The sequence below is a fragment of the Barbus barbus genome, assembly GCF_936440315.1.
Source record: "Barbus barbus genome assembly, chromosome: 43".
Taxonomy (NCBI): Eukaryota; Metazoa; Chordata; class Actinopteri; order Cypriniformes; family Cyprinidae; genus Barbus; species Barbus barbus.
Genome location: NC_136721.1, coordinates 21,340,542 through 21,366,621, shown reverse-complemented (window position 1 = coordinate 21,366,621; position 26,080 = coordinate 21,340,542). Strand labels below are relative to the sequence as shown.

Genomic DNA, 26,080 nt, shown 5'->3' with positions numbered 1-26,080 from the left:
TGAACTGAATTCACAATAAAATGACCATAGAAACAATTGGCATCCAGTCAGAGATTATATAATTTATGTGATGTCTATTGTGTAATCTCCATGTATATAAACAATATTTTAATTTTGTATCTGCATGCATTTGACCTTAAATACACACACACACACGCACGCACGCACGCACGCACGCACACACACACACACACACACACACATATATATATATATATATATATATATATATATATATATATATAATTTTTGTGTCTTAAAGAAAGAAAGAAAGAATACTAACACTACCAGCAACCTCGTCTTAAGTTTATTTCACATCAACATGATCCGTAGCAACCCAATCAGTATGTTCTCCTTTCATAAATTAGCCTACACGACAGTAGTTTTAGACTCTATCTCAGTCTGCACTCTTAACAGCAAACGCATCCGCACTGTTCATCTGCCATACAGCTGTAACAGTTGTTATTGCAATTCATTGTTGCAATGCCCAGACTTCATACCACACTCCCTTCTGTGTCAGGCGACTCATACGTCACGGCTTTTTCGCTATGTGGGAAATGTAGTTCGGTGTTGTATCGATCGACAGCCGGAGACTCGCCCAAAAAAATACAACTCCCATAATTCACTTGGGCCGTAGTACCGTGATCCGCGCGTGGAGACCATGGCGTTCCTGTGCAGTATGTGACGGGGATAACGGGAAATATAACTCCGACAGCGGGTTATTGTCACATTATTCCGAGGAACGGATTGGATTTAAATAAAGGATAAAATGGGCTCTCGTATCAAGTAAGCGTCAATGTCTCTATCACCTTTTGTATCACATACAGTGTTGTTATAAATGCGAGTTCTGACCTCCCTTAAAGGCCTGTTTAGACTTGTTGCGACAGAGAGAGACTGTGCTTTGGGTATTTAGGTGTTGATTTTCTTATTTGCACAATTAACGTAGTACTTTAGTATGCTTTGATGCATTATATTACCTGGAGGCTTGTGTATTCGTACAGTACTGTCTTATAGGTGGAGACGCATGAAGTCCATGTCACTGATCATTGTTTACATGTCCTACAGAAATGAATTTATGTTACTTTGTTATGTTATTAAGAAACAATCTTCACAACATGATCAAACAAACGCATATCTACGTGAAAGAAAGTAGAAACATGCATTTATATGGAGGTTTTGGAGTCTATACAGTGTTTCCAGCTCAGTGACACTTACTTGCTTTGGTAATTCAATGCACTTTATGAATAAGACATGATAGAGGCCAGTCAGTGCCTTGCTGTGGTCACAGTGTTTTTCAGGGTTTACGGCCCATGATAAGACTGTTTTGGAAACTGCCTGAAGGACAGAACAAAGTCGATTATAAACACATTTTACCTCACTAAAATGCTTATTGCATGCTTTACTTGTACAGCCACTTGATGGAAAATACATTAATTTAGTGTGTGAAGTTTGTTGATCTTTCTGTTTATAGTCGATAGATAGTAGAGGTATTAGATATCATTAACTCTGATATCACTTCTAGAACAGATTCAGGTTATATTTAGCTGAAATATTATCTTACTTTAATAGTATCTTTATGGATTTATGTCTGTTGTACTGACTCCATATTCTGACCAAATCTTAATTAAAATAATTTCTCACACTGGTTTTTGCAATACTTGTAAAGTACATGCAAAGGTTGTTAGTCAGTGTTTTATTTTTAGTTGACTAGGCTAACTTTCATGTCCAAACAGCTGAAAAGATTATCTTGTTGTTTCTGTTTTAGTAGTCAAATAGGATCTTATTTTCACTACAGTAGAAAAGCCTGCTATCAGTAATGTGGGGAATGTGACCATATTCATCTCACCTTTGACCTCACATCAGATCATGGTCCTTTAGCTATATGACAAGAGCAATTTAGAAAAAAATTTCATGGGGTAGCCTGACCTTATGACTGGATGTTATTTTTTCAGAAGGCATATGTTTTGCACGCTCACATTTGCCACTTTTCCACCAACTTGGTACCAGATTTGGTGTTAAAAAATCAACTTAAAAATTTACATATAAAATACTAAACTATACAAAAGTCTTTCTCTGTAGTCACATTCTTTAGAGCGTATTCATATGTGACCTCTGACCCTTGACCCTGTGTTATTTCTGTTTCAGGGAGAGCCCTGGGTCACCCTTTGAGGTGTACATGGAGGTGGTGCATTCTGGGACGGCTGACTCTGGTGAGTGCACTCACTCTAGCAATAGGTTAATGTTTCAATGTTTATACTTAAAAATATGCATTTCGCCCACACATACTTTCTCAGAATGCAGTTATCCATTGTAATTCTGTTTAATTAGAATTCTGTTTCCTTTTCTCAGTCTTTTCTAGTAGGGAAGAAAACTAGATTAGAAAATTTAGTTCCATATATGATGAATCTGTAATGGTTCAATGAGCAAATCCTAAAAAACTAAAAAATATTTAAGTGAACTAAGTGTGTAACTCTTTACATTTCCTGGTTTGTGATGAGAAATGTGGTTAGAGGCCTGTTGAGGGATTGAGTGCATTGGGAGTTTATGTGGGTTCAAGCACTTAAATGAACAAAGGGTGCTGAGTGTATTGTCACTCTACCAGAAAACGTGTTTACTAGGGATAAGACTGCTATGTGAACACTTCTGACAAGGTACCGGTCACAAAATTTTAATTTATTTTAATTTAATTTAAGTTTTATTTCATTAAAATCTTTGCAAGAGGTCTGAGATGTTTATTTGAGACAATTAATAGCAGTAAACAAGATATACTGCATTCATAAGGTTGGAGAAAATTCGATTTTTTTATTTATGTTTTTGAGTCTTTTATGCTAACTAAGGCTACATTTATTTGATCAGAAATAGAGTACAATAACATTTTTTTTATTATTTCAAATATTTTTTTTTCTATTTGTATATGTTTTAAAATGTAATTTATTCCTGTGATGCAAAGCTAAATTTTCAGCATCATTACTCCAGTCTTCAGTGTCATACAATCCTTAAGAAATCATTCTTATATGCTGATTTGCTTTTATTGTCACTTTTGACCAGTGTAATGCGTTCTTGCTGAATAAAAGTATTAATTTCTATAAAAAGACAATCTTAACTGACCCTAAACCTTTTAATGCTAGTGCATGTAGTAAGTACTTGAGCTGTGTGAATTCCCCCATGCAGACCCCTTGGCAAATGTTGCTTGGTGACCGTATGGTTTGATGATGACAGCAGGAGCAAAGCATCTTGGGTCTGTTCTCCTGAGACAAACCCTCCCACAGTGTTCACACATCCACAGAGTCTCATATCCCACTGAACGAAAGAGGAAACCCTTTCAGAGGGACTCTGAGCCCCATTGAACATATTTGACAGTTAAAATGTGAGATAAAGTAAAGCTGTTTATTTTTACCTGCTGTCACCATGCATGGTTTGTTTTGAAAGTTGGAATCTGATAATAACATGTATGGTACTCAGAGATGCATAATATGGCCAAAAGTATGATGAAATCAAAACTGATGCCTTATACTTTCTATACACTGTACATGATCTTGATCTTATTGTGTGTGGTTCATAAAACAAGAAAAAATGGTCTCTGTGTTTTTTGTATTCTGCTTCTAAAACTGTCTGATAATGGTGATTAACTGGGCTGGCAACATGTGGGGAGACCAAACCTATATAGAAAAGCTTTTTCTATCTGTGTGTTTGTTTCTAATAATGTTAATAACATGATTTCTGGGTTGTTTTCAGGACCAGAGGTACGAAGGAGTTTCCCCGACACATACGCTAACCAGGTTTGCACTTCATTATTTGCACTTTGTCTCTCTCTCTCTGGGGATGTTGGGGTGGGGATCTCGTAATTGTTGTTCACCTCAGTGATAATGCAGTGAGCACCTGTTCTGACAGATGGAGTTTAACCACTAGAGAGTGTGTGTGTCATTTTCTGAGGGGTCTGTGGTTCCAAACACCCTCTTTATGAAGTTTGAACCAAACTCGCTTAAGATTCAGACTGAAAAAATTAAACTATACAGTGAATGACAAATAGTAGGAAGTAGCGAGCAAATATGTATGCTAAATATTGAGTGCCTCAGAAATTAATGACCAGCAATCATTTTATGTTTTATATTTCCTTTAATCCATATGTCCATAAATCAGTAATAAAGACATGAATAACTTTTACTAGAGAAGACACATTTGTTATCCACAGGTGATAACTTGTATTTGGTCATTTGAAATAAATCTCAACAATAGTGTTACCAGTAAATAAAATAACAAAGAAATGAAAGATTTATCATTGTAATTTTAATTCTATAATTATAAATTATTGTATTAATTAATTAATGAAATAATATACACTACCAAATCAGAGGTTTGAGTCGGCAGATTTCTCTTATTCTCATCAAGGCTGCATTAAACAAAATGCAGTAAAAACAGTCATTTTGTGAAATATTATTACAATTTAAAATAACTGTTTTCTATTTGAATATATTTTACATTTTAATTTATTCCTGGGATGCAGAGCTGAATTTTTAGCATCATTACTCCAGTCTTCAGTGTTTCACGATCCTTCAGAAATCATTCAAATATGCTGATTTGCTGCTCGAGAAACATTTTTTATGATTATTGTCAATAATAGTTCAGTTTAATTCAGCATAATATTTTTGTGGAAACAGCTATTCTTTTATGAATAGAAAGAACAGCATCAATTTAAATGCATTTATTTTTAATATTCCCTTGATAAATAAAAGTATTAATTTATTTACAAATGTATAATATACATACAAATGTATCATTTTAAAATGTATAATTTTCTTACAAACATTTTTTTGATGACTTGTAAAAATTAGTAAAATATTTTTTTTGAATTAAGGAAGCTACAATGCATTAAATAGGAAATGGGGAGCGAACAAGGCGACCTACTGAAGCAGGTGTAATTCTCCTGGAACAGATGTGTGTACCTGTCCCCTCTATATACCTGTTGATTGCAGTTTCACACACTCTCTCAGCACACACACACACACAGACACCGCTTTACTCAAGCTGATAGCTGGGTCCAGTGGTCCCAGAAGGCATTCTTGCTGTTGTACCCAGTGGTGAAGCTCTGTAATCTGGGCTGTGTCCCCTCCCTCTCCTCTGTCATGCTATTGTTAGGGATAATCCCTAACTCCTGACACAGATGAGGGCAGGAAAACACACACACTCACGTACACACAGCCCTGTGGGGTGTCAAGTCCATATGGAGGGGTACCAGAGCAACAGCAGAGTCCCTCACGCACACACAGTTTGATCTGTACACGGTGGTCTTTTGTGTGAAGGAAGCTAATGATATGTTTCAGTGTATGAATTCTTTCTTTCTCACAATCTGATTTCAGGAAACGCTGCAGACTATCCCAAAGTTTTGTTTCCCCTTCAATATGGACAGGTAATATTACAGTCTTTAATCAAATCAAGTCACCTTTATTTACAAAGGGAGTAGTTCAGCCAAAAATGAAAATTAGCTTGAAATGACTTTGTTTCTTCATCAGAACAGATTTAGGGAAATTTGGCATTATTTAACTTGCTCACCAATGGATCTTCTGCAGTGAATGGGTGCTGTCAGAATGAGAGCCCAAACAGCTGATAAAAAACATTACAATAATCCAGAAGTAAACTACATGTCTGCAGTCCATCAGTTATCATCTTGTGAAGCAAAGAGCTGTGTGTTTGCTCCATAATCCATAATAACACTTCCTCCAGTAAAAAAAAGAAAAAGTCCTCTCACATTAAAATCTACTGACATATTTGTTTAGAACTGTTTTGTCTTATAAACATATTTCTCTATTCTGCTGAGATGACTTTTTCACTGGAGAAAGCAATATTATTGATAGAGGACTTTTGTATGATAGAGGACTATGTATTTTATTTGGAAGTTTGAAGTTAAAAATATGTTAGCAATGGATCTGTTTATCACAGACGTGCAGCTTTTCTCTTTCACAAGACGTTAATTGATGGACTGGAGTCATGTGGATTATCATGTTTTTATCAGCTGTTTGGAAGTTCAGTTCATCTATAAGCAACTACTGAATTTGACTCGACTACTGTCTAGTGTTGTTATTCAGCTTGATTCAGTTCAGTCACAAAATTAGTCAATTATACACAATTCAGCTGTAAAGCAGCTCTACAAAAAACAATAGTGCCACTATCCAGCTCAATTCATTTAGTTTTGTTCTCATTGTGTGAGTACCATCATTTCATTTGATTCCAGCAACTCTTGAACCTTGAATTTATATTTTCTGACCAAAATTTTGATTTTGACCTTGTCCTGTCTTCCAGTATGGCAGTGGGCCAGGTGGGGCAGAACTTCACATTTGTTCTGACTGATATTGAGAGCAAACAGCGCTTCGGTTTCTGTCGGCTCTCATCGGGAGCTCACAGCTGCCACTGCATCCTCAGGTACAAACTGTTGGGTTTAAGAGTACAAGTTTAAATTTGAACTTAAATTGGCCTGTTTTCGTTATCCACCTACTTCAGATCAGCTTAATCTAATTGTAGTTTAACTGTCTCTGTTCAGCTACTTACCCTGGTTTGAGGTGTTTTACAAGCTGCTGAATATCCTGGCAGACTATACAACCAAAGGACAGGTCAGTGGTGCGCATACAACAACACTCATATGACGTTGGGTCTTATACATGCAGATGTACACCTACACATTCAATTAGCTGCGTAAAAGAGGATTTCTTGCTGATTTACATTAATTTGAAAATTACAATTACCTTGAAAAACTTCAACCTGACCCTGAAATTTAGTTTTTTACGTTTTGTATAAACACATTATTTTTAATAAAGGCGAGGAAATAAGGATGGGTTTAATATCTACCATTTTCCCTTAGACAAAATTAGTATTCTTCAGATTGAAACTACTGTTCATAAGGCAGAGATGTTCACAAGAGTCCGAGTCAAGTCTGAAGTCTTTATCGCTGGAGTCTGAGTCAAATCTCGAGTCTTTGGTCACGAGTCTGAGTCGAGTCTCAAGTCATTTAATGGCTTGCTAAAAAATCCCATTTATAATCCTCATGTACTGAAATCTTCCTATTTACGAAGCTGTTTTAAAGGCACAATATATGATCTGTGATCTGCTTTGTAAAAAAGAGGTGTAAGGTTAGTGTACATCCAGCCTGTTATGTTTTAATCCTTTACCATGTAGGAAAGAGTTTTTCTGTAATCAAATTCTATAATAAGAGTCCGATCTGCCACGACACATAAGGAAGTATAGATAGCTATTACAAAACCATACAAATTAAGTCTTTTTTTATGATATAAGTCAGGGGTATTCAATTAAAGTTCCAAGAGGTGTGGCCTCTATATTTTCCAAGCAGAGGTCTGGATAAAAAAAAAAAAAAAAAAATCCTTTTTATTGTGTTTTTACATTTAGATCCATGCAAGGCCATGTGACAGAATAAAATACTGTTTTTTTCTGTGCGTGTTTTGCTCCTGAAATCTATATTTTAATATTTTACTTAAAAACATTATCTACAAAAAACTACGTAGCTACAATAATCAAAACGCTCTCATCTTGAGCAAAAAAGAAAGATAACTAGCAGTTTCAGAGTTTAACTTCTATCCTAGCCATCTACAATTTTCCCAATTATAATTAGGCTATATGATTATTTTGAAATGTTTTTAGCCTACAGATTAATAACGCTAAATCATATCTGATAGATAGTAAGAAAAATAACTAAATTTGCAGCATTTTCTGCTGTGTTTCAGTGAAAGTAATCTATCATTTTGCTGCTCACAGTGTTTCTGTTGTTAAAATAACCACGTCATTGCAGCTCTTAAACTTGGCGAAAATCTGACAGGGTAGCACAAATCGTCAGAACACCGGTGCGCGTCCAGAGAGAGAAAGCGCACGGAACTGAAAGGGCTTGAATAAAGCGTGTTTGGCTTTAGATAAAAATATTAGAGGATATAGGCTATAGCGCTGAAGGATATTTACTATAAACGACCCAAGCGTTCCGCTGATTTGACGCGCTGCTCGCTTAAAATGGTGCTGCTATTACGGCTCGCGGTCCGGATGGATGCCGGGTGCGGATGCGGTCTGTCTTTTTAATAGGCTATCAGTTAAATAAGTATTTAAGGATAAAAGACTCGAGTTGCTTTTAAAATTTTCACGAGTCCTTTTCCTCGAGTCGAGTCGAATCAAGTCTGGAGTCATTTCAGGTCGAGTCTGAGTCAAGTCTGAAGTCTATAAAAATGCGACTCGAGTGCCCATCTCTGTCATAAGTTTTGGACAGTATATATATTTTAAAATAAATTAATGCTTTTATCCAGCAAGTAGACATTAATTGAATCAAAAGTGAAAGGAAATATATTTATAATTAGTGCTGTCAATCAATTAATCACGATTAATCACATCCCAAATTTTTTTTTATTTTTTATTTTATTTATTTTTACGTAATATATGTGTGTGTACTGTGTATATTTATTATGTGTATATAAGTACACTCACATGCATGCATATATTTAAGAAAACATTTACGTATGAATATAAATATATGTATGCAAATACATGTAAATATTTTCAAAATACAGTGTCCTCCAAAAGTATTGGAACAGTAAAGACAAAATTGCTCTGTTGGCTGTGGAGTCAAGACATTTGCAAATATGATTAAAAGATGAATATGAGACAAAAATAACAGCAATTTTAGAGTTCATCCCACTCATGTGAGCATAAGTATTGGGACAGTTGAACATAAAGCAGATATAAAAGATTAAAAGCTATTATTTAGTTGCAGATCCCTTGCGCACAATCACAGCAGTGAGTCTGTGACCCATAGACATCACCAGACTCTTGGTCTCATTCTTTGAAATACTTTTCCCAGCCTTTAATGCAGCCTATTCCAATTGTTGCTTGTTTTGGGGATTTTATGCCTTTTCTCTCCTCTCCAGCTGGTGAAATTCATGTTCAATCAGATTTAAATCTGGAGATTGACCTGGGCAATCTAAGACTTTCCATTTCTTTGCCCTTATAAATTGCTTGACTGAACTGGCAGGGTGTTTTGGGTCATTGTCCTGATGCAATATGAAGCACTTCCCAATGAATCTGGTGGCAATTTCTTGAATATTGGTAGGCAAGATGGTTTTGTACCCTTCCAAATTCATTCAGCTACTGTCATCATACATTAAGTCATCAGTAAAGTTGAGAGGGCCTGTTCCAGAGGCAGCCATGCATGCCCATGCCACGATACCACCTCCACCATGCATTACAGATGAGGCTGTATGCTTGGGATCATTTGCGGTTCCCTTTTTTTTCTCTGGTGGTTTCCAAACTCTTGATTTCTCCATGCCCTTTGTTTTTGCTATAGCTCTAATTGACTTCCTCTTTTCTTTTAGCATCCAAATTGCTTGATTTTCTCTCAAAGTCAGCACCCTCATCTTCATCCTGGTTAGTGTGTCATCATCGAATGCAGGATTCAGAATACAGAAATAATGGATATAACTGATACGACACATTCCCTGCTTTTAATATCTGAAGAATTAATGCAACAGGACACAGCTGATCACTTAGAAAGACCTGTGAGGCAACTGCTCCAATACTTATGCTCACATCAGATAGAGGGATGAAACTCTAAAAGTGCTGAACTTCTTAGCTGGTAAAACATCTATGTGTTGAATCACCCAATAATAAAATGTGACATTCTGTAGTTTTGTCTCATATTCATCTTTTAATCATATTTGTCTCGACTCCACAGCCAACAGAGCAATTTTGTCTTAACTGTTCCAATACTTTTGGAGGGCACCGTCTATGCTGTATGTGTGTGTGTGTCTTTATATATACATAATAAATAAACAGTGCACACATATATTATATAAACACAAACTTTTATTTTGGATGCGATTAATCGCTTGACAGCACTATTTATAATGCATATATGGCTTTGATTAAAGTGATTTAACATCTTATAATATACATAGTGAAAAATTTGTATGCGAAACTTACTGTTTTCATTTGTGTTATTTGTGTTACAGGACAGTCAATGGAGAGAGTTGTTAGAGTCTCTACACACGTTAAACATCCCTGATCCTGGAGTGCCTGTGCATTTGAGTGTGGTAATATACAGCAACATGCACAACACTTTATCAGACAAGATGTTCATATTACAATCAATTTATTGTATAAAGCTGATTATATTTCTCTCTATAGCATTTGTTTTTCACAGTGCCTGATCCTATGGAATTACCCAGTATACCTGAAAATGTAAGTCTGACTTACTATATTGACCCTGTTAGTCACAATGTAGAAATTACAGATTTATACATAATAACTATTCGGTTGGGACTATTTATAATTTTAAATAAGGACGTTTGAAAATACACGTTTTAAATGACTGTGAAAATTGTCAAATTTACCAAGGAAAATTCAAGGTAATTCATCAGTCCATATAACACATTAGCCCCTTTCACACAGTAATACCAGTAAATTGCCGTAAAATTACCGGAACGACTTTACCGATAAATTAAAAAATGCACTGTTCACACAGGCAACGACATTCCGTCTTTTTTCCGGAAAAGCACCATTCAAAATACTGGTAAATTCTGTGACATCATTAACCTCCAATGGCTGCGCTTGTATTTGTAAACATGGAGGGGTATATGCGGTCAGTCTTTTTGTTGGTTTCATTTTTGTTTCAAACTTTTGCATTCATGCAGCTGCTTTTGTCCCAGAGACATCGTAATAGACGACCACAAACCAGTGCTAAATTTGAAAATGTCGAGGTCCCGAAACAAAGCGGGGTGATGGATCCGGCTTGTGATTAGAGGAGGGAGAGGTAAAGGAGCATTCAGCCAATTACATTGGTGGGCGGCTTAAGTGATTAACAGCGTGCATCAGTTGCTTTTATTAAATTTTGAAAACAGCAATTTCCAGGCCTGGGGGGGAAAAAATACTAAAAAATAATGAAATTGTATTTCTAATTTTAGTTATAATTAATCATGTCCAGAATTTTTCGTGAGGGATTGTGTGTATATTACATAGTTTTACTCATCCCCGCAGCTTTCAAGTTTATAATGAGGGAAATTCCTGCAAACATTTATTCAAGATAGCAAGTAGCTTATATGAGTAAATAAATCCACACAAACTAGCAGATTAAATCAATCATTTGAAAACAGTGTGAGTGATTCAGCTGGACGTGTCTTCTCTCTTTCACTCTATCAAAGCGGCTTCACATCAGCGCATCTCGTCTGCAACGAGCTGCTGCACACCGATCCAAGACTTTCGCTCGCATTTCGGGACAGTTGACAAAATTGTAACTTGCTTAATCGGGTCATTGTTGCATCGTCATAAAAATGTATAATTTGCATGCCTTTTTAAGCCAATAGGTACTCGCGCTCTCCAGAGGCTGTTTCAAGGCTGAGCGCTCACAGTCACATCCAAAGCCGCCTATAGCGAGTATCATATTGAGTTATTTTACGTAGTTTATTTGTTGTACTTCAGTGGCCAAATACACACAAAATTAAGCAAAAATGGCTGTCCTGGTGAGTATCCAGGTTTTTTCTTAAGTAAATATGAACAGTTGAAAAAAAAAAAAAACAGTTATGTTACACAAATGCAGAGGTCTGTGCGACGGACATGGGCGGATACATGGGAAAGTGTGGAGTGAATGTGTCATCTGTGTCAGAAGGTTATGATTGGCCCGGAGTAGAGTCTTACGTCAGCGCGTTCTGAACTCGTACGTGCTCATACCGGTAATTTTCCTTCTGCGTTCACACAACTTCTTATACCGGTAAATTGCCGGAACGAATTTACCGGTATTTTTGAAAAGGTCCTGTTCACACATGATCTCTTTACCGGTAATTTTCCGGAAAAGTCTGTAGGTGTGAAAAGACTTATTGACTCTCATTAAAAAAAAAAAGGATATATGATTTCTTTTTATGTATTTGCAGAGAAATCTGACAGAGTATTTCGTAGCAGTGGATGTGAATAACATGCTGCATCTGTACGCTAGCATGCTGTACGAAAGACGAATCCTCATTAGCTGCAGCAAGCTGAGCACTGTGAGCAACATCTCTACCATTATCTCTCTCTCTATTGTTGGTTGTTTCTTTGCTCATTTTAGAGGTGTTAATAAACCTTATTCTTCCTCTCAGTTAACCGCATGTATTCATGGTGCAGCAGCCATGTTGTATCCCATGTACTGGCAGCATGTTTACATTCCAGTCTTGCCACAGCACTTAATAGACTACTGCTGGTGAGTACACACACACATTTGCGCACATATACAGTGCCCTCCAAAAATATTGGAACAGTAAAGACAAAATTGCTCTGTTGGCTGTGGAGTCAAGACATATACAAATATGACTAAAAGATGAATATGAGACAAAACTACAGAATGTCACATTTTATTATTGGGTGATTCAACACATAGATGTTTTACCAGCTAAGAAGTTCAGCACTTTTAGAGTTTCATCCCTCTATCTGATGTGAGCATAAGTATTGGAACAGTTGCCTCACAGGTCTTTCTAAGTGATCAGATGTGTCCTGTTGCATTAATTCTTCAGATATTAAAAGCAGGAAATGTGTCGTATCAGTTATATCCATTACTTCTGCATTCTGAATCTTGCATTCATGAGGGAGCTGACTTTGAGAGAAAAGCAAGCAATTTGGATGCTAAAAGAAAAGAGGAAGTCAATTAGAGCTATAGCAAAAATAAAGTGCATGGAGAAATCAAGAGTTTGGAAACCACCAGCGACACCAGCAACCAACAACTACCTGATCAGCTGAGAAAACAACAGTAGTTGATGACAGACAAATCATAAAAGCTGTGAAAATGAACCCTAAAAGACGTGTCTGTAAAATCACCAACAACGTCCAGAAAGCTGGGGTGAAGCTCTGACAATCTACTGTCCTCAGGAGACTTTGACACAGAATTACAGATGCTACACAGCAAGATGCAAACCTCTGACCAGCACCAAAAATAGAAAGGTAAGATTGGAGTTTGCAAAAAAGCACAAAGGTGAGCCAGAAGAGTTTTGGAACTGTATTTATGGACCGATGAGACAAAGATGAACCTTTATCTAAGTGATGGGAAAGCAAAAATGTGGAGAGAAAAAAGGGAACTGCAAATGATCCCAAGCATACAGCCTCATCTGTAAAGCATGGTGGAGGTGGTGTCATGGCATGGGCATGCATGGCTGCCTCTGGAACAGGCCCTCTCAACTTTACTGATGACTTAATGTATGATGACAGTAGCAGAATGAATTTGGAAGGGTACAAAACCATCTTGCCTACCAATATTCAAGAAAATGCCACCAGATTCATTGGGAAGTGCTTCATATTGCATCAGGACAATAACCCAAAACACCCTGCCAGTTCAGTCAAGCAATTTATAAGGGCAAAGAAATGGAAAGTCTTAGATTGCCCAGGTCAATCTCCAGATTTAAATCCGTTTGAACATGAATTTCACCAGCTGGAGAGGAGAGCAAAGGCAGAAACTCCCCAAAACAAGCAACAATTGGAATTGGCTGCATTAAAGGCTGGGAAAAGTATTTCAAAGGATGAGACCAAGAGTCTGGTGATGTCTATGGGTCACAGACTCACTGCTGTGATTGTGCGCAAGGGATCTGCAACTAAATAATAGCTTTTAATCTCTTATATCTGCCTTATGTTCAACTGTCCCAATACTTATGCTCACATCAATGAGTGGGATGAACTCTAAAAGTGCTGTTCTTTTTATTTGGTAAAACATGTATGTGTTGAAACGGCTAATAATAAAATGTGACATTCTGTAGTTTTGTCTCATATTCATCTTTTAATCATATTTGCCAATGTCTTGACTCCACAGCCAACAGAGCAATTTTGTCTTTACTGTTCCAATACTTATGGAGGGTACTGTACTTGTTCAGGGATTCGTATTTCTATTGTTTTAGTTGCTAATTACTTGATTTGAATTTCTTTTTTATTATAAAAATAGGAATTATTTGGCCCATTTAGGAGGATTTAATATATTTACAAAGGTTTTATTAAATTAATTTAATAATTTTAGAATTTCTATCATACATTAAATTGAAATATTCCATATAATTGTTATTATCATTTAAAGCATGTGTTTTGTACTTTGTATGCATTTTTGTATGTTGTTTTAGACTAAATTTATTGTATTGAAATTATTGTAAACAGTGTATTAAAATCATATTGGAATCATAATTGTTTTTAAGAATTTAAATACTGTTGATATGGTGTATATATATATATATATATATATAATTAAATTTAATATTATTATTATTAACAAACTTTTTTTAAACTATTTTCAAATAGAATTCAAAAAGATTTCATAATGTAATATCTCATAACGTTACTGTTTATACTGTATTTTTAAACAAATGCAGCCTTGCTCAGCATAAAAGGCTTCATTAAAAATATTTAAAAATCATAATGTTTCCAAACTTTTGAGAAGTACTGTATATATAATAATCAAATCGAGGGTTGAGAACCAGAAGGGCTTATGTGACATTTCACCAACTTTACAGGAGAGCCAAAACAAAACATTTACCATAGTTTGATCTGACTTTGTGTACTGATTTCAATTGTTTATAATACAAATGTGTACACTCATGGATGACAGTACTTTTGCCAGTAGAAAGAGCTCATTAAGAGCTTTCATATATCTCCATTTCACCAAAAATTTCACTTACGCCCTTCTGGTTCTCACCCCTCGATATATTAAATAAATTTGAAATTGTACTGAACTATTGTTATTTTTTTGTTAGTGCTCCAATGCCATACCTCATCGGAGTGCACTCCAGTCTTATGGAGGTGACGGATTGCTTTCTTTTATTTTACCTTACCTTGCATATTCATATTTTTCTGTGTTGCATATTCATATTTAAATCACAGTGCTGTTGTATTTTAGTGTAGCAGACTTCTAGGCTGTATTTAGACTGTTTTGTGTGTTTGTGTGTGTGTTGTCGTAACAGAAGGTGCGAGGTATGGCTTTAGATGATGTGGTACTTCTCAATGTAGACACAAACACTCTCGAAACGCCGTTTGATGACCTGCAAAGCCTTCCTAATGATGTGGTGAGTAAATAAGCATGAACACGACCTGCTCTGATCTCCAAAAAGTGTGATCTGTTTTGGGCGTGGTGTTAATTTTGATATGCCAGTGATGATCTGATATGGAAATATATTCATGATGGTTGCAGCAAGTGATATACTTGTGTGTTGTAGGTTTCATCTTTAAAGAACCGCCTGAGAAAAGTTTCCTCGACGACAGGAGATGGAGTGGCCAGAGCGTTTCTGAAGGCGCAGGCAGCTCTGTTTGGCAGTTACAGGAACGCGCTACAGATTGAACCGGTGAGAGAGAGTTTGAAGTATTGATGTGCTTATGGTTTTGAATGAAGTTCAGACTAATAAATGTTGGCTCTGAGCATTTGGTGAAGTATTTGTTAAGCTTATCATGCAAGAATATGTAGGATGACTGTGAGACAGTGTCCCCTAGTGGACAGTCCATGTGGCTTTGGAAAGATAAATGCTTAGGTTAACATGTTTTTGACTTCCCATTTGTCCATATGTTCAGGAGGAGCCAATTACGTTCAGTGAAGAAACGTTTGTCACACACCGATCCAGCACAATGAGACAATTTCTACAGAACGCTATACAGCTACAGTTCTTTAAACAGGTATTACATACATATTTAACTAAATGAGAGCTTACAATATATTTGTATTGTTTTATATATAGCTAATTAATAAATACAGCTTCAAATAAATATTCATTCTTTTAGTCTATACACTTATAAGTTTATCATTTGTTTTATAAAACAGCAGCTGTTTTCTTTTTACCAGTGTTTATAGGATTTTCATGCATATTAAGACACTTCCATATTTTGTTAATGTTATATCAGCACCTTGTTTAGTAACATCAGACTTCAGTGTTGTTATTGTTAACTAAAAAATAAAAACAAGTTTTTGGTAATTAAAATATAGGTGAAATAAAATAAATATTACATTAAAAACTTGCACTGAATTACTGAAACTGGAATAGGTTCAAGTTGAAGTACTAAAATGACTAAAATATAGAAATATTTGAATTATTAAAAAAAAAAAAAAAAAATGGCAGAAGCACATAACCAAATGACTAAAACTTAAACTAAAATGAAAATGGAAAAAAATAGTTATATATACAAATGTTATGCTAAAATTTGTATATAAATAATGCTACTTTACATAGCAATTTTAGAATTAGACACAGAGCTTTGGCCAACTTTGGCTAACCTCTTGTATAGCTTATTTTAAATGGAAAATCACATTTATTTTATAAAGTGTCACAGTAGTCCTTCTCATGTGACACCTACAGAGATATCATTGCTTTAATGTGTGTGTCTGCAGTTTATAGATGGGCGTCTGGAGCTGTTGAACTCCGGTGAAGGGTTCAGCGATCAGTTTGAGGAGGAGATCAATATGGGAGAATATGCTGGTAAGAGACTTTTAATTTGTCTATATTTACTTTAAAGCTTATAATTTCATGTAATTTTGTATTACTGTTTTTACGTTCACTCTGTGATTGTTTAATATTTGTGTTACAGGCAGTGATAAGACATATCATCAGTGGCTTTTCACAGTGAAGGTGAAATTAATTTATTTTTTAGTTATTTTTATGTGTGCTGGAGAGGCTGATTTGTACTGATTCTTTGTGTATTTGCTTATGAGCTTTTTTCTCTGTCTGATGATGTCTTTTTCACTTTTGACATACAGAAGGGCAGTGGGGCCATCTTAAACACAGTGAAGACAAAGGCAAATCCTGCGATGAAGACAGTTTACAAATTTGTATGTATCCACGTGTACACACTTTCTTTCTCAGTTCTCTATGTGTCTTGTTTTGTCTGTTGCTTTCTCTTTTTTTTTTCAATGGGAAATTTCTCTGCTGCCTCTTTAAGGAATCACCTCATGTTTTCTCTACAGGCCAAAGACCATGCCAAGATGGGCATCAAAGAAGTAAAGAGTCGACTCAAACAAAAGGTGCTCAAACAACACACACACACAAAAACACAATTTTTGTGTCATTTTTGCATAAACATACTGTATGTACATGCATTTTTTTATAATGTGTAAGAGACTGTGCATTGACTTACAGGAGCTTACAGAGAATGGTTACTCAGAAGAGCCTAGCTCCACACACCTACCCACTACACACAGCAAAGATTCCCTCACCTTGGACCAGAGACGTCCAATTACAGTTCACTTTGGACAGGTGGGTGTGGGGATTTATAACTGTTTTGGAAATTACAAAGTTTTGGCAAAGAGCATTAATATAGTGTAAATTATTGTCGATTTCAATTGATATACTATATCACTGTAATGGACACATATGGTATTATTATCGTGGCAACTTCAAAATAACGTAATAATTATAAGTGACTTATTAATCGAATTGTATCGAATTCTGGGACGTACATTAGCTTCTTGTCCATAAACTGGATAAAATTAAAACACTGCGATGCGCAATTCTGACATGGAGAAGAAAGAAGACAAACAAAGAGTATTTACATGTTATATGTTTTTGTATTCACTATGGTGTTTATCAGCAATAAATAATTTATTTTTAAACATTTGTTTACACTCAAACATTTTCACATTTTAATATGGGCTAAAGACCAGCCTAGAAAAGATGTTATGATATTAGTTGAAAATTTTTTGTTTCTTTATCGTAATTTTTCATAGTTGTGCTCTTTTGCACATTAATCATTTTGAATTTTTTTTTTACGTTTTTATTCTCTATTGTTTTATTGTATTTGATGGCAAGTTATTTTTGTTATTTGAAAAAGCTGTTAAATTTGTAATCAGTAGCTAGCAGTAAAGTTTTCTCATCTTTTTCAACCTGTTTTTAATGTAATGTATTGCAATGTCTCATAAAAGCTTCAGCAATTATTGTGATATGAAGCTTTGATATCGCCACATGCCTATTTCAGATGTATGTTAAATATGCAAGGAAGTTTGGACATAGTAATTAGGATTTGGTCCTTGTGTTAAACTGTTACATTTTAGAAAGTGTGAAAGAAGTCATATTTTCACAGATAAAAAGTGTGTGTGTGTGTATGTATGTTTGGAGCAGACTGAGCAGTCACGTTCCCCACGGCCCCAACGTCCCCCTCCCCCCCATCCCTCCAAACTACAGCGCAGCACACGACCAGTGAGTACAGCACTCTCATCCCTGATCTCTGACCTATCACCCTGAGCTCAAATATTCCCCTCTGCCCTGGCTGCTGCACTGGAGTGTGTTATATGTGTGTGTTCTGTTTGTTTGTGTGTGTGTGTGTGTGTGTGTGTGTGTGTGTATTTACATGCCTGTGTGATCTAACATCAGTTATTTTTCTACAGAATAATGCTCTCACACACACATGAATGAGTTTGTCGTGTGTTTGCACTCACTTTTCTACCACACAAACTTTTTTCCTTTGGTTTAAAGGGTGCTTTATTCTGTCTGTCACTCTTCGGGTCTTGGATACCGCATTTCTGTTTACATTTGACAGGATCTTAACCTCTGATCCTTGCTGTCTAAAAGGAGCAATTGATTTCTGGCCTAACAGTGACTGCAGTGACATCTACAAGGATTTAACAAATCCAGAACTTTTTAAGACAGTGCTATACTGTTTAAAAAACCTGTGTTTGCGTGTTTTTGCAGGCTCGACCACCTCGGCCTCTGGTGCCAAAGAGACCACGCAGTAACATTGGCATAGAAGGAAGCCCTGAACAGTAAGACTCAATATTTAACCTTTCTCACATGCAATTGCAAAGCACAAACAAATAGACAACGGTCTTTGTGTTTCTATCTAGGGAGCATTTTACTTCACATTCACGGCATTGGTCAGATTTTATTGTTCAATGCCAGCTAAACTTTATATTTTTGTCAATTCAGAAGAATTGTGAACGGGTAAATAAACAAAGATCTGAATGGGTGAACTTAAAATAGAAGATGACATGCTAATTTGTAGCAATGCATGTTGACTGTATTGTTTAGGAAAAAGTAACTTGTTTTGCAGATTTTTAATATAAAGGTAATACTGTATTATTGTATCAGTGTTTCTCTTGTTGTTAGGCATATTGTTGTACATACATTTGTAATGAACTGTTTCGCAGAATATTTAGCATGCTAAGGGGTTAGCCAATCTTAAATAAAGATAATGAAAAAATTTGAACTCAAATCTATTTCCATTATTTATTTGAATAATGTCAATATAATAAGTGGGATTAATGTAGAGCCAGCAGATCATTATTGCAAAACAAACTCCTTCAGTTTGATACAAGACGCCTCTACTTTGCATCCGGGTGCTGTTCTCGTTTTATTTTGCAATAGTGGCAGAGACCAAGTTGTTGTAGTTTTTTTTTTTTTTTTTTTGTGAACTGTTAGGTTTTTTTTTAATTAACAATTTGATTTAGCTTTTTTTTCAGTTTTCATTTTAATTTTAGTTTAATGTTTACTGTTTTTATGTACTTTTGCCATTTTAAAAAAAATCTAAATATTTACAGTGTATTTTAAGTTTTATCTCAGTTAGTAATTTTAGTAATTAAACCTAAATAAACTAACCAAAACTTTTTTAGTTTGTTGCCAAAGCAAAATTTTTGATCCCGCGTTTTTCAATACTTATATTTTATTTCAGTTAAAAATTGTCTGTGAGTTTTATATTTTTAATAGTTTTAGGCTATACATTATCCCTCAAATATCTATCACATACAAATCAGCATAGTAAAAATGTTGTGGTCTTGATTGTGTGATTGCATGTCTCACTTACACTTTCTTTTTCTCCTTCACTTTTGTGTTTTCTCTTTCACATTGGGATGGACGTTTTTGGGATTTGTGTTTGTGTGTGGTTACACCTGATACTTGGCTCTCCTTGTCTTTGGCAATTTGTTTATGCTTTCTTTTTTTGTTGCTGCTGTGCATCTCTGTATGCGTGCGTGTTGACGCTGTAGTTACGTGCGTCCAACCCGTCACTATACAGTGTTTCTGTGTGAGGATTCATCGGGTGACGAGCTGTCTCAGGATGACGACTCCATTGCTGCTTTTCCTGAACACTTCCTGCTTTCTGCTCCTTTTGAATGGTCTCTGTTCAAGTGGTTTTCATTCTTGATTTCTCTATTGTCCATTAGTCTTAAAGTGAATATTTGATGGCTTTTTTTTACATACTATGCCCGCAAAAATTATTTGGACACACTGAAAAATGTAAAGATGTCACTGCATTAGGTTACAAAATATCAAGCCAAGTGTTAAACCATTAAGTACACTGATACTGTTCAAAACACATTCTAGTTGTGGAATTTATCTATAGTACTGTAGAACCAATTTGTCAGCATAAATTGTATCAACTGTACATAGAGATACCCCAGGGCTTGGTGCTTGGCCCCCTAATCTTCTCCCAGTGTTCCTCTAGCTTACCTTTGTGCATAGGCATGTAATACAGAATGGACCAGTGTGTTTAGTCTACAATGAAAAAGTACTTAAAACTAACAAACCTTTCATATCTGAGCATGTCCAAACTCTTGTCATCTCTACATTTCTCAGGTATGTGCTATTCCTGGATCAGGCCCAGAAGGCAATTTGTTATCTAATGCAATGACAACCTCATTTTCAAGTGTCTCTAGTGTCTTTTTGGGGCCACTGTACGCCATAGTATTTAGTTAAGCTGTGGCCTGCTAGATTTGTTTTTAATGTTGGCTTAAATCAGTTTTATTGCATGCTGAAATTTAATGAATGTGATGTCTTAGTCTGAGGCATGCAACTGCTTATTTATGTAAAGTGATTTTGATTTTGTTTATCAAATCTGCCCATTTCAACTGCTCTTCATCTAACTTGAAAATTATAATTGTGTGTCTGTACTTGTTTGTGCATGTGTTGTGCGTGCGTGTTCTTGTTTGTGTGTTTTTGTTGCATGGATGTGCGCGAATGTGTTTTTGTTTGCGTATGTGATTTAGGCCCCAGCCATACAGGTCTCTGAAAGAGGCAGAGCTTGTGGAAGAAGGTGAGGAGGTTGGGGAGCGCTTCCAAGGTAACACTGCTCCGTCCAGCCCTGTGCTAGACAAGTTCTCTGACCTGAGCCTGTTGCAGGATGCCTTCCGTAGTCAGCAGGGGGAGCCAGAATGTACAGAAACCACAAATACCACAAAACCCTCTCACAGCACACACTCTACACTCAGTTCCGCCAGAAGTTTGGAGGAGCTTCGAGCAGACCCACATCATGCCAACTTCAACTACCAGGTTAGATCATGCTGCAAAGTTTTGGGAGTGCGAGCCACAATTTAATGCACGAGAATCCCGTAGTTTAGTGTTTCCCAACTTTGTTCCTGGAGTCACACCAAAAGTACACATTTTTGAACTCTTTGGGTCTGTTTACACTTGATCACTTGATGCATTTTCTCTGATCGGATAGCTATCTGATTTATTTAAGTGGTTCCATTTATACTTGGCCACATCAATGTGTCTCCGCAAAGTGGACACAAATCCGATCCTCAATTCCTACGCTATATGCAAATTTAACGGATTTCACATCAACGAAAGCAACAGATATGCACTGCATTGTATGCTATTTTATTCATCAACTGCTAATTTCAAGATCAAAGACCACAACAGGAGACAGTGCGGCATCAGCACTGGAAATATAAGTTAGTCTCACTACTTTTAATGAAGATGACTGTGTTGACGGCAGTTTTGAGCTTTATGGCAGTTTGAGCTTTGGCTTGGTGAAGAGATACTCAGCTACTCATCCGCTGTGATGCTGTTGGATTAGCGCAGTCATATGTGACTATAACATGCCATATAACCTATAAAATGCTCTCACACACTTATTATTTTAATATTTTGGGAGGAGTAAAATTTGCAAATGTAGTTTTAACAACCGGATACATTTACGTTTGTCCATTTTCATCTGCAATGCGGCCCAGACCACCTCCTGAAGTGATTTGAGCGATCGGATTTTAATCCGTCTCGAAAGTGATTTGGAGGGCAACACCTGGTCTTTTCACGATCTGATAGCCCTCCGATCAGAGATAACACATGAATCAGGTTTGAGAAATGCTGCCCTGAATTATTGTTCGACTTATAGGGAATACAGGAGACTGCCAAACTCACAATGGCTTATGATGAGAACCATAGCAACGTTTTGTCATGTTTTAGGAGTTGATTACAGTTGTCACTCCTTTAAGCACCCAGACTCTAGGTGTACAAAACGGGATTTTTAAGCACTCCAAAGCAACCAAATTTATCAGTGTATATGGCCTTTTTCTAACTTAAAACCTGTTCTAATTGTTTGTTCTCCAGCGGATGAATCTTACTTCTGGTGAGCGCACACGCACACTCCCTGGTCTTAAAACCACCAATCCGTACAGCAAGCTCTGGAGCCAAAGAGAAGACCCGTCCACGTTGCTTGGCAAAGAGTCACCTTCCTGGGAGAGACCTCTCTCCGTGCCACCCTTTGAACCCCCGGAGGCACGGCCACCCAGCATAGAGAGTTCAAATCCCAGTGCAGAGAAGACCGAAGGGGCTTGTATCACAATCCCTCGTCCCCAAGGTCGGAAAACACCTGAACCGGGTGCAGTTCTGGCACCTGCTGTGACCCTGCTGCGTGGGGTTAAACAGGCCAGCGAAAAGGAGGGAGGAGTGTCCACTGGAGGGCAAGAGTTTCGGCAAGCACTGAACATGTCTCCTCACTCCCAATCACAAAATCAGGCGGACTTGTTAAAGCCCAACGAGTCAAACGAGGGACAGGACTTGCTCAGCTTGTTGGACCCTCTGTGCGGAGCAACGAAGAATGAGGCCACCCCGTCCTTCACTAAACCCCCTATCCCTCCTCGACCCAACCCCCCAAACGTGCCCGCCTTCTCCCCTCCAGTATCACTGAACCCCTTTACCCAACCACCCCAGTACCAGCCACAAAGGCACTATAGTCCTGTTGTCCCAGGTAACCCTTTTGCTCCAGCCTACATGCCTCCCCCAGGTGCCAACTACTTTCCCACCTCTGGCCACCCGTTCTCTGTTTTCGGTCAGACATCTGCTGTGGGTGTGACCCCAACTGGAGGGGCGTGGCCAGTTGGACGCGTTCCTCCATCCTCCAGCAGTAGCGGTTCTCTTTCAACCCTCTTGGACTCACCTGCTCCTACTTCTCTGGCCCAGCCTGCGCAAGTCTCTACAGACGAACCCCGTGACCCATTCAGTGACCTTCTTACTATGGCAACCACACCAACTGTACTGACCACCCCCCCCAAAAAGAAGGTAGAGGATTTGCGAAGAAGGTGGGAAACGTTTGACTAGCTGTGCCCACATTTTTCCTCTACGGCTGCTACCAACCAGTGAGGGACTGCAAATTTAGAGCCAGTGGGTATTTAAGACTGCGCCCCCTAGTGGCCTGAAAGCACTGTTGGACATTTTCCCTCTCAGAGTGTGTAGTGCTTTTTTTTTGCGCCCAGCTCACACACTCACGCCTTATGCACACAGATGCTAATGATGTATTTCCCATAGCATCCGGATGAACCGTGTTGTTCCTATAGCAGCAAGTTTAACACTGAAAAACCATATTAGCAGGATAACACTGTATTTTCTGTAGCTAACAGTCTAGTTTCCATAGGGATCAGACTACAATACTAAAGATACCACACAGTAATATGACTCAAGTCCTACATTAGCGATTAGACTACCATTGTTGCGTTTATGGCGGCAATTGCACATCCTCCTAACAATCAGTACTGTTTTTAATAAGAAGCTTGTTTTTTAACCCTACACGCATATTAATTCAAACCGTTACACCCCAACATCCAATTCCTTGTGCAAACTTCTACAAACAGTTGTTAAATTGGCATTTATAATGCACCTGAATACAAATATTTGCAGATGCCTAGTAGATGGCATACTACACATCCCACTCTACTTGCTACATGACACAAGGGCATACTACATTCTGGACTCTATAATGCAAATGGCATATAACGTTGTGATTGCAGTACCTGCTGTGTACTTCATATTTGCACTACATTACATACGGCATAAAATAATGCATACTGCACGACATATCGTGCCCTCGTAGAAGCTATATACTACTCACTGCTTAAAGCATACAGTGTGATAAAGTGCAGCTGAATGGTAGTGCTCAGAATGGGTCAGAGTAAACAGCCCTGTAGAACACAACACTGCCCCCTAGAGGTGTGAAGTCAGAGGTCAGAATTTCAGTATGCATTTGATGCATTAATTCTTGACTAAATAAAGTGTAATTTACAGTTGGTAAACCAATCAGGAGTGTGTTTTTAGGTTAAATACATGGTGAACACCCTCACTGGTATCGGCTTTACCTCTAGTTCTGCTTGCCTGCGTGTCAGTACAAAAGTATTAAAATGGGTCTTATCGAACAGGTTTCTGTTTGGTTTCAAAATAGTTTAGTTTAGATGCTAATTGTTCACTTGCTTTGATTTGATGTTGAAGTTCTCTCGTTTTATTCTGAGCATCACACGATAGACTTATAGCTTTCATAAAGCGACCAGTCACCACTCTTCTTTTTAGCACTACCCTTTCCATCTAATCTGCTACTGCCATGCACTCTGCATTATGGGTATTTATTCTAATAGATCCATTTTGCGCTTTTTAAACATACATACTGCTATAAAGTGTGTTAAAAATGATTCTTAACTCTAACAGCTGGTTTTCTTGTCATAGACTGTGCCTGTTTTCTGGGTTTAGTTCAGCACTATACACAATCTGTGTTGGAGGATCTTTGTTTCATGCCATTTTTTGCTATATTTTTGTCTGAGACTTGCAAGTAGGAGAACACTGTTTGTGCAAATCTTGACATGGAAAAGAATTGTGTACAACCAAACGCTCAAATCCAAAAGAAACATGTTTTTGTCCATGTCAGGGAACATCAGGGAGTGAACTGGTGTCTCTTCTTCTCTGGTATTATTGTTGTATTTAAGGATATGAAATAATGTTATTTGTGTTATTAAAGTGTTCTTGAACATCTCTATCCACCCTGTAGAGCTGTTAGAAGATCACGTTTTCTGTTAGTTTATTCGTTTATATCACCTTTTGAATTTGGCCTTAAATGAGTGCGTGTGTGTGTGTGTGTGTGTGTAAATTCAGAGCTGTTTGTGGTGAGAGGTTTGTTGTGTATTCCTAGTCTTACTGCATGGGTTGTTCCAGTGTTTTGGTTCAAATTTTGTCTTAATGTTAAAAATATGATTTTGTACATTTCACATCAGCTGTTAGGTTGAAATGTGATTGGTGAAACACTGTCCTTGGTCAGTAATCTATACTGCAAGTTTAAAACTAAAATTCAGGGGCAATGGAAGCCAATACACCATCACAGAATACACTTTGAGCGGCATTGCACTGGATTTCAGTGAGCTTCTAGTTGGGAGACTTTAATAATGTTTGACAAACACAAAACTTAAAATGAATTACAGCAAGACGTGTGTGTGCATATTAAAGTGCTACTATAAAACCGAAAACTGAAATATTCAGTAAAAATTAATTGGTTGCCGCAAAACGAGGCATTTTTTTTAACTGACAAAAAAACATTTGCTAAGTATTCTGTTAAAAGTACCTACACATTTAACTGGGGCAGATACAGTATTTTTCTTTTTTCTTTTTAGGACATCGTCAGATGAGCTGAAGCTGTGATATTTTTTCCCCATACAGTGGCTTAACTGGCAAGACATTCAAACATTGTTCTGGGTGAAGTATTGTAGATAACCACTGCACAGCAGTCACTGAATGTGATTGTATTGTGTATCCCAGTGGAAAAGTGTCAAATTATAATCTACTATGTCTGGGTAAAAGAGGTTTTGAAAATATGGCTGGCGTGGATTTAACAAACATTGTAGCACCTATTTTGACAAGATCCTTTGAGGTTTCTCAGCTTGAATGGTAAGAGAGTACGACTCTCAGCAAGGTGGAACTATCGAGACTTGTTTCTGATATGTAAAATACAGTTTTCTCTTGGAATGTATCCTAATGTGAACTCATATCATCTTGCACTTTTTTATTTTTTAATTATTATTTGGATGTTATTTGTGTTTGCCATAATTAAAAAGCACACCGTATATTCACGTGAAAGTGGTGAGTTTGAGATTTGTTTTGCT

At 37.0% G+C, this 26,080-nt stretch overlaps 1 protein-coding gene across 2 annotated transcripts; it reads left to right on the top strand.

Annotated features, from left to right (window-relative positions):
- Positions 1 to 619: 619 nt before the first annotated feature.
- On the top strand, positions 620 to 26,051 carry LOC306862067 (DENN domain-containing protein 1A-like). 2 transcript variants are annotated; one of them, XM_079404669.1, is made up of 24 exons: positions 620 to 786; positions 2,146 to 2,210; positions 3,736 to 3,779; positions 5,358 to 5,407; positions 6,298 to 6,417; positions 6,536 to 6,605; positions 9,993 to 10,073; positions 10,168 to 10,221; positions 11,907 to 12,017; positions 12,111 to 12,211; positions 14,733 to 14,778; positions 14,940 to 15,041; positions 15,192 to 15,317; positions 15,541 to 15,642; positions 16,352 to 16,439; positions 16,549 to 16,589; positions 16,718 to 16,789; positions 16,925 to 16,981; positions 17,097 to 17,213; positions 18,075 to 18,152; positions 18,645 to 18,715; positions 19,934 to 20,062; positions 20,933 to 21,215; positions 22,275 to 26,051. In XM_079404669.1, exons 1-24 carry the CDS (start codon positions 770 to 772, stop codon positions 23,262 to 23,264), a joined length of 3,015 nt encoding a protein of 1,004 aa, XP_079260795.1. In that variant the 5' UTR covers positions 620 to 769; the 3' UTR covers positions 23,265 to 26,051. The 2 variants fall into 2 exon arrangements, with proteins under 2 accessions (XP_079260795.1, XP_079260794.1); XM_079404668.1 differs by lacking the exon at positions 19,934 to 20,062.
- Positions 26,052 to 26,080: the final 29 nt, after the last annotated feature.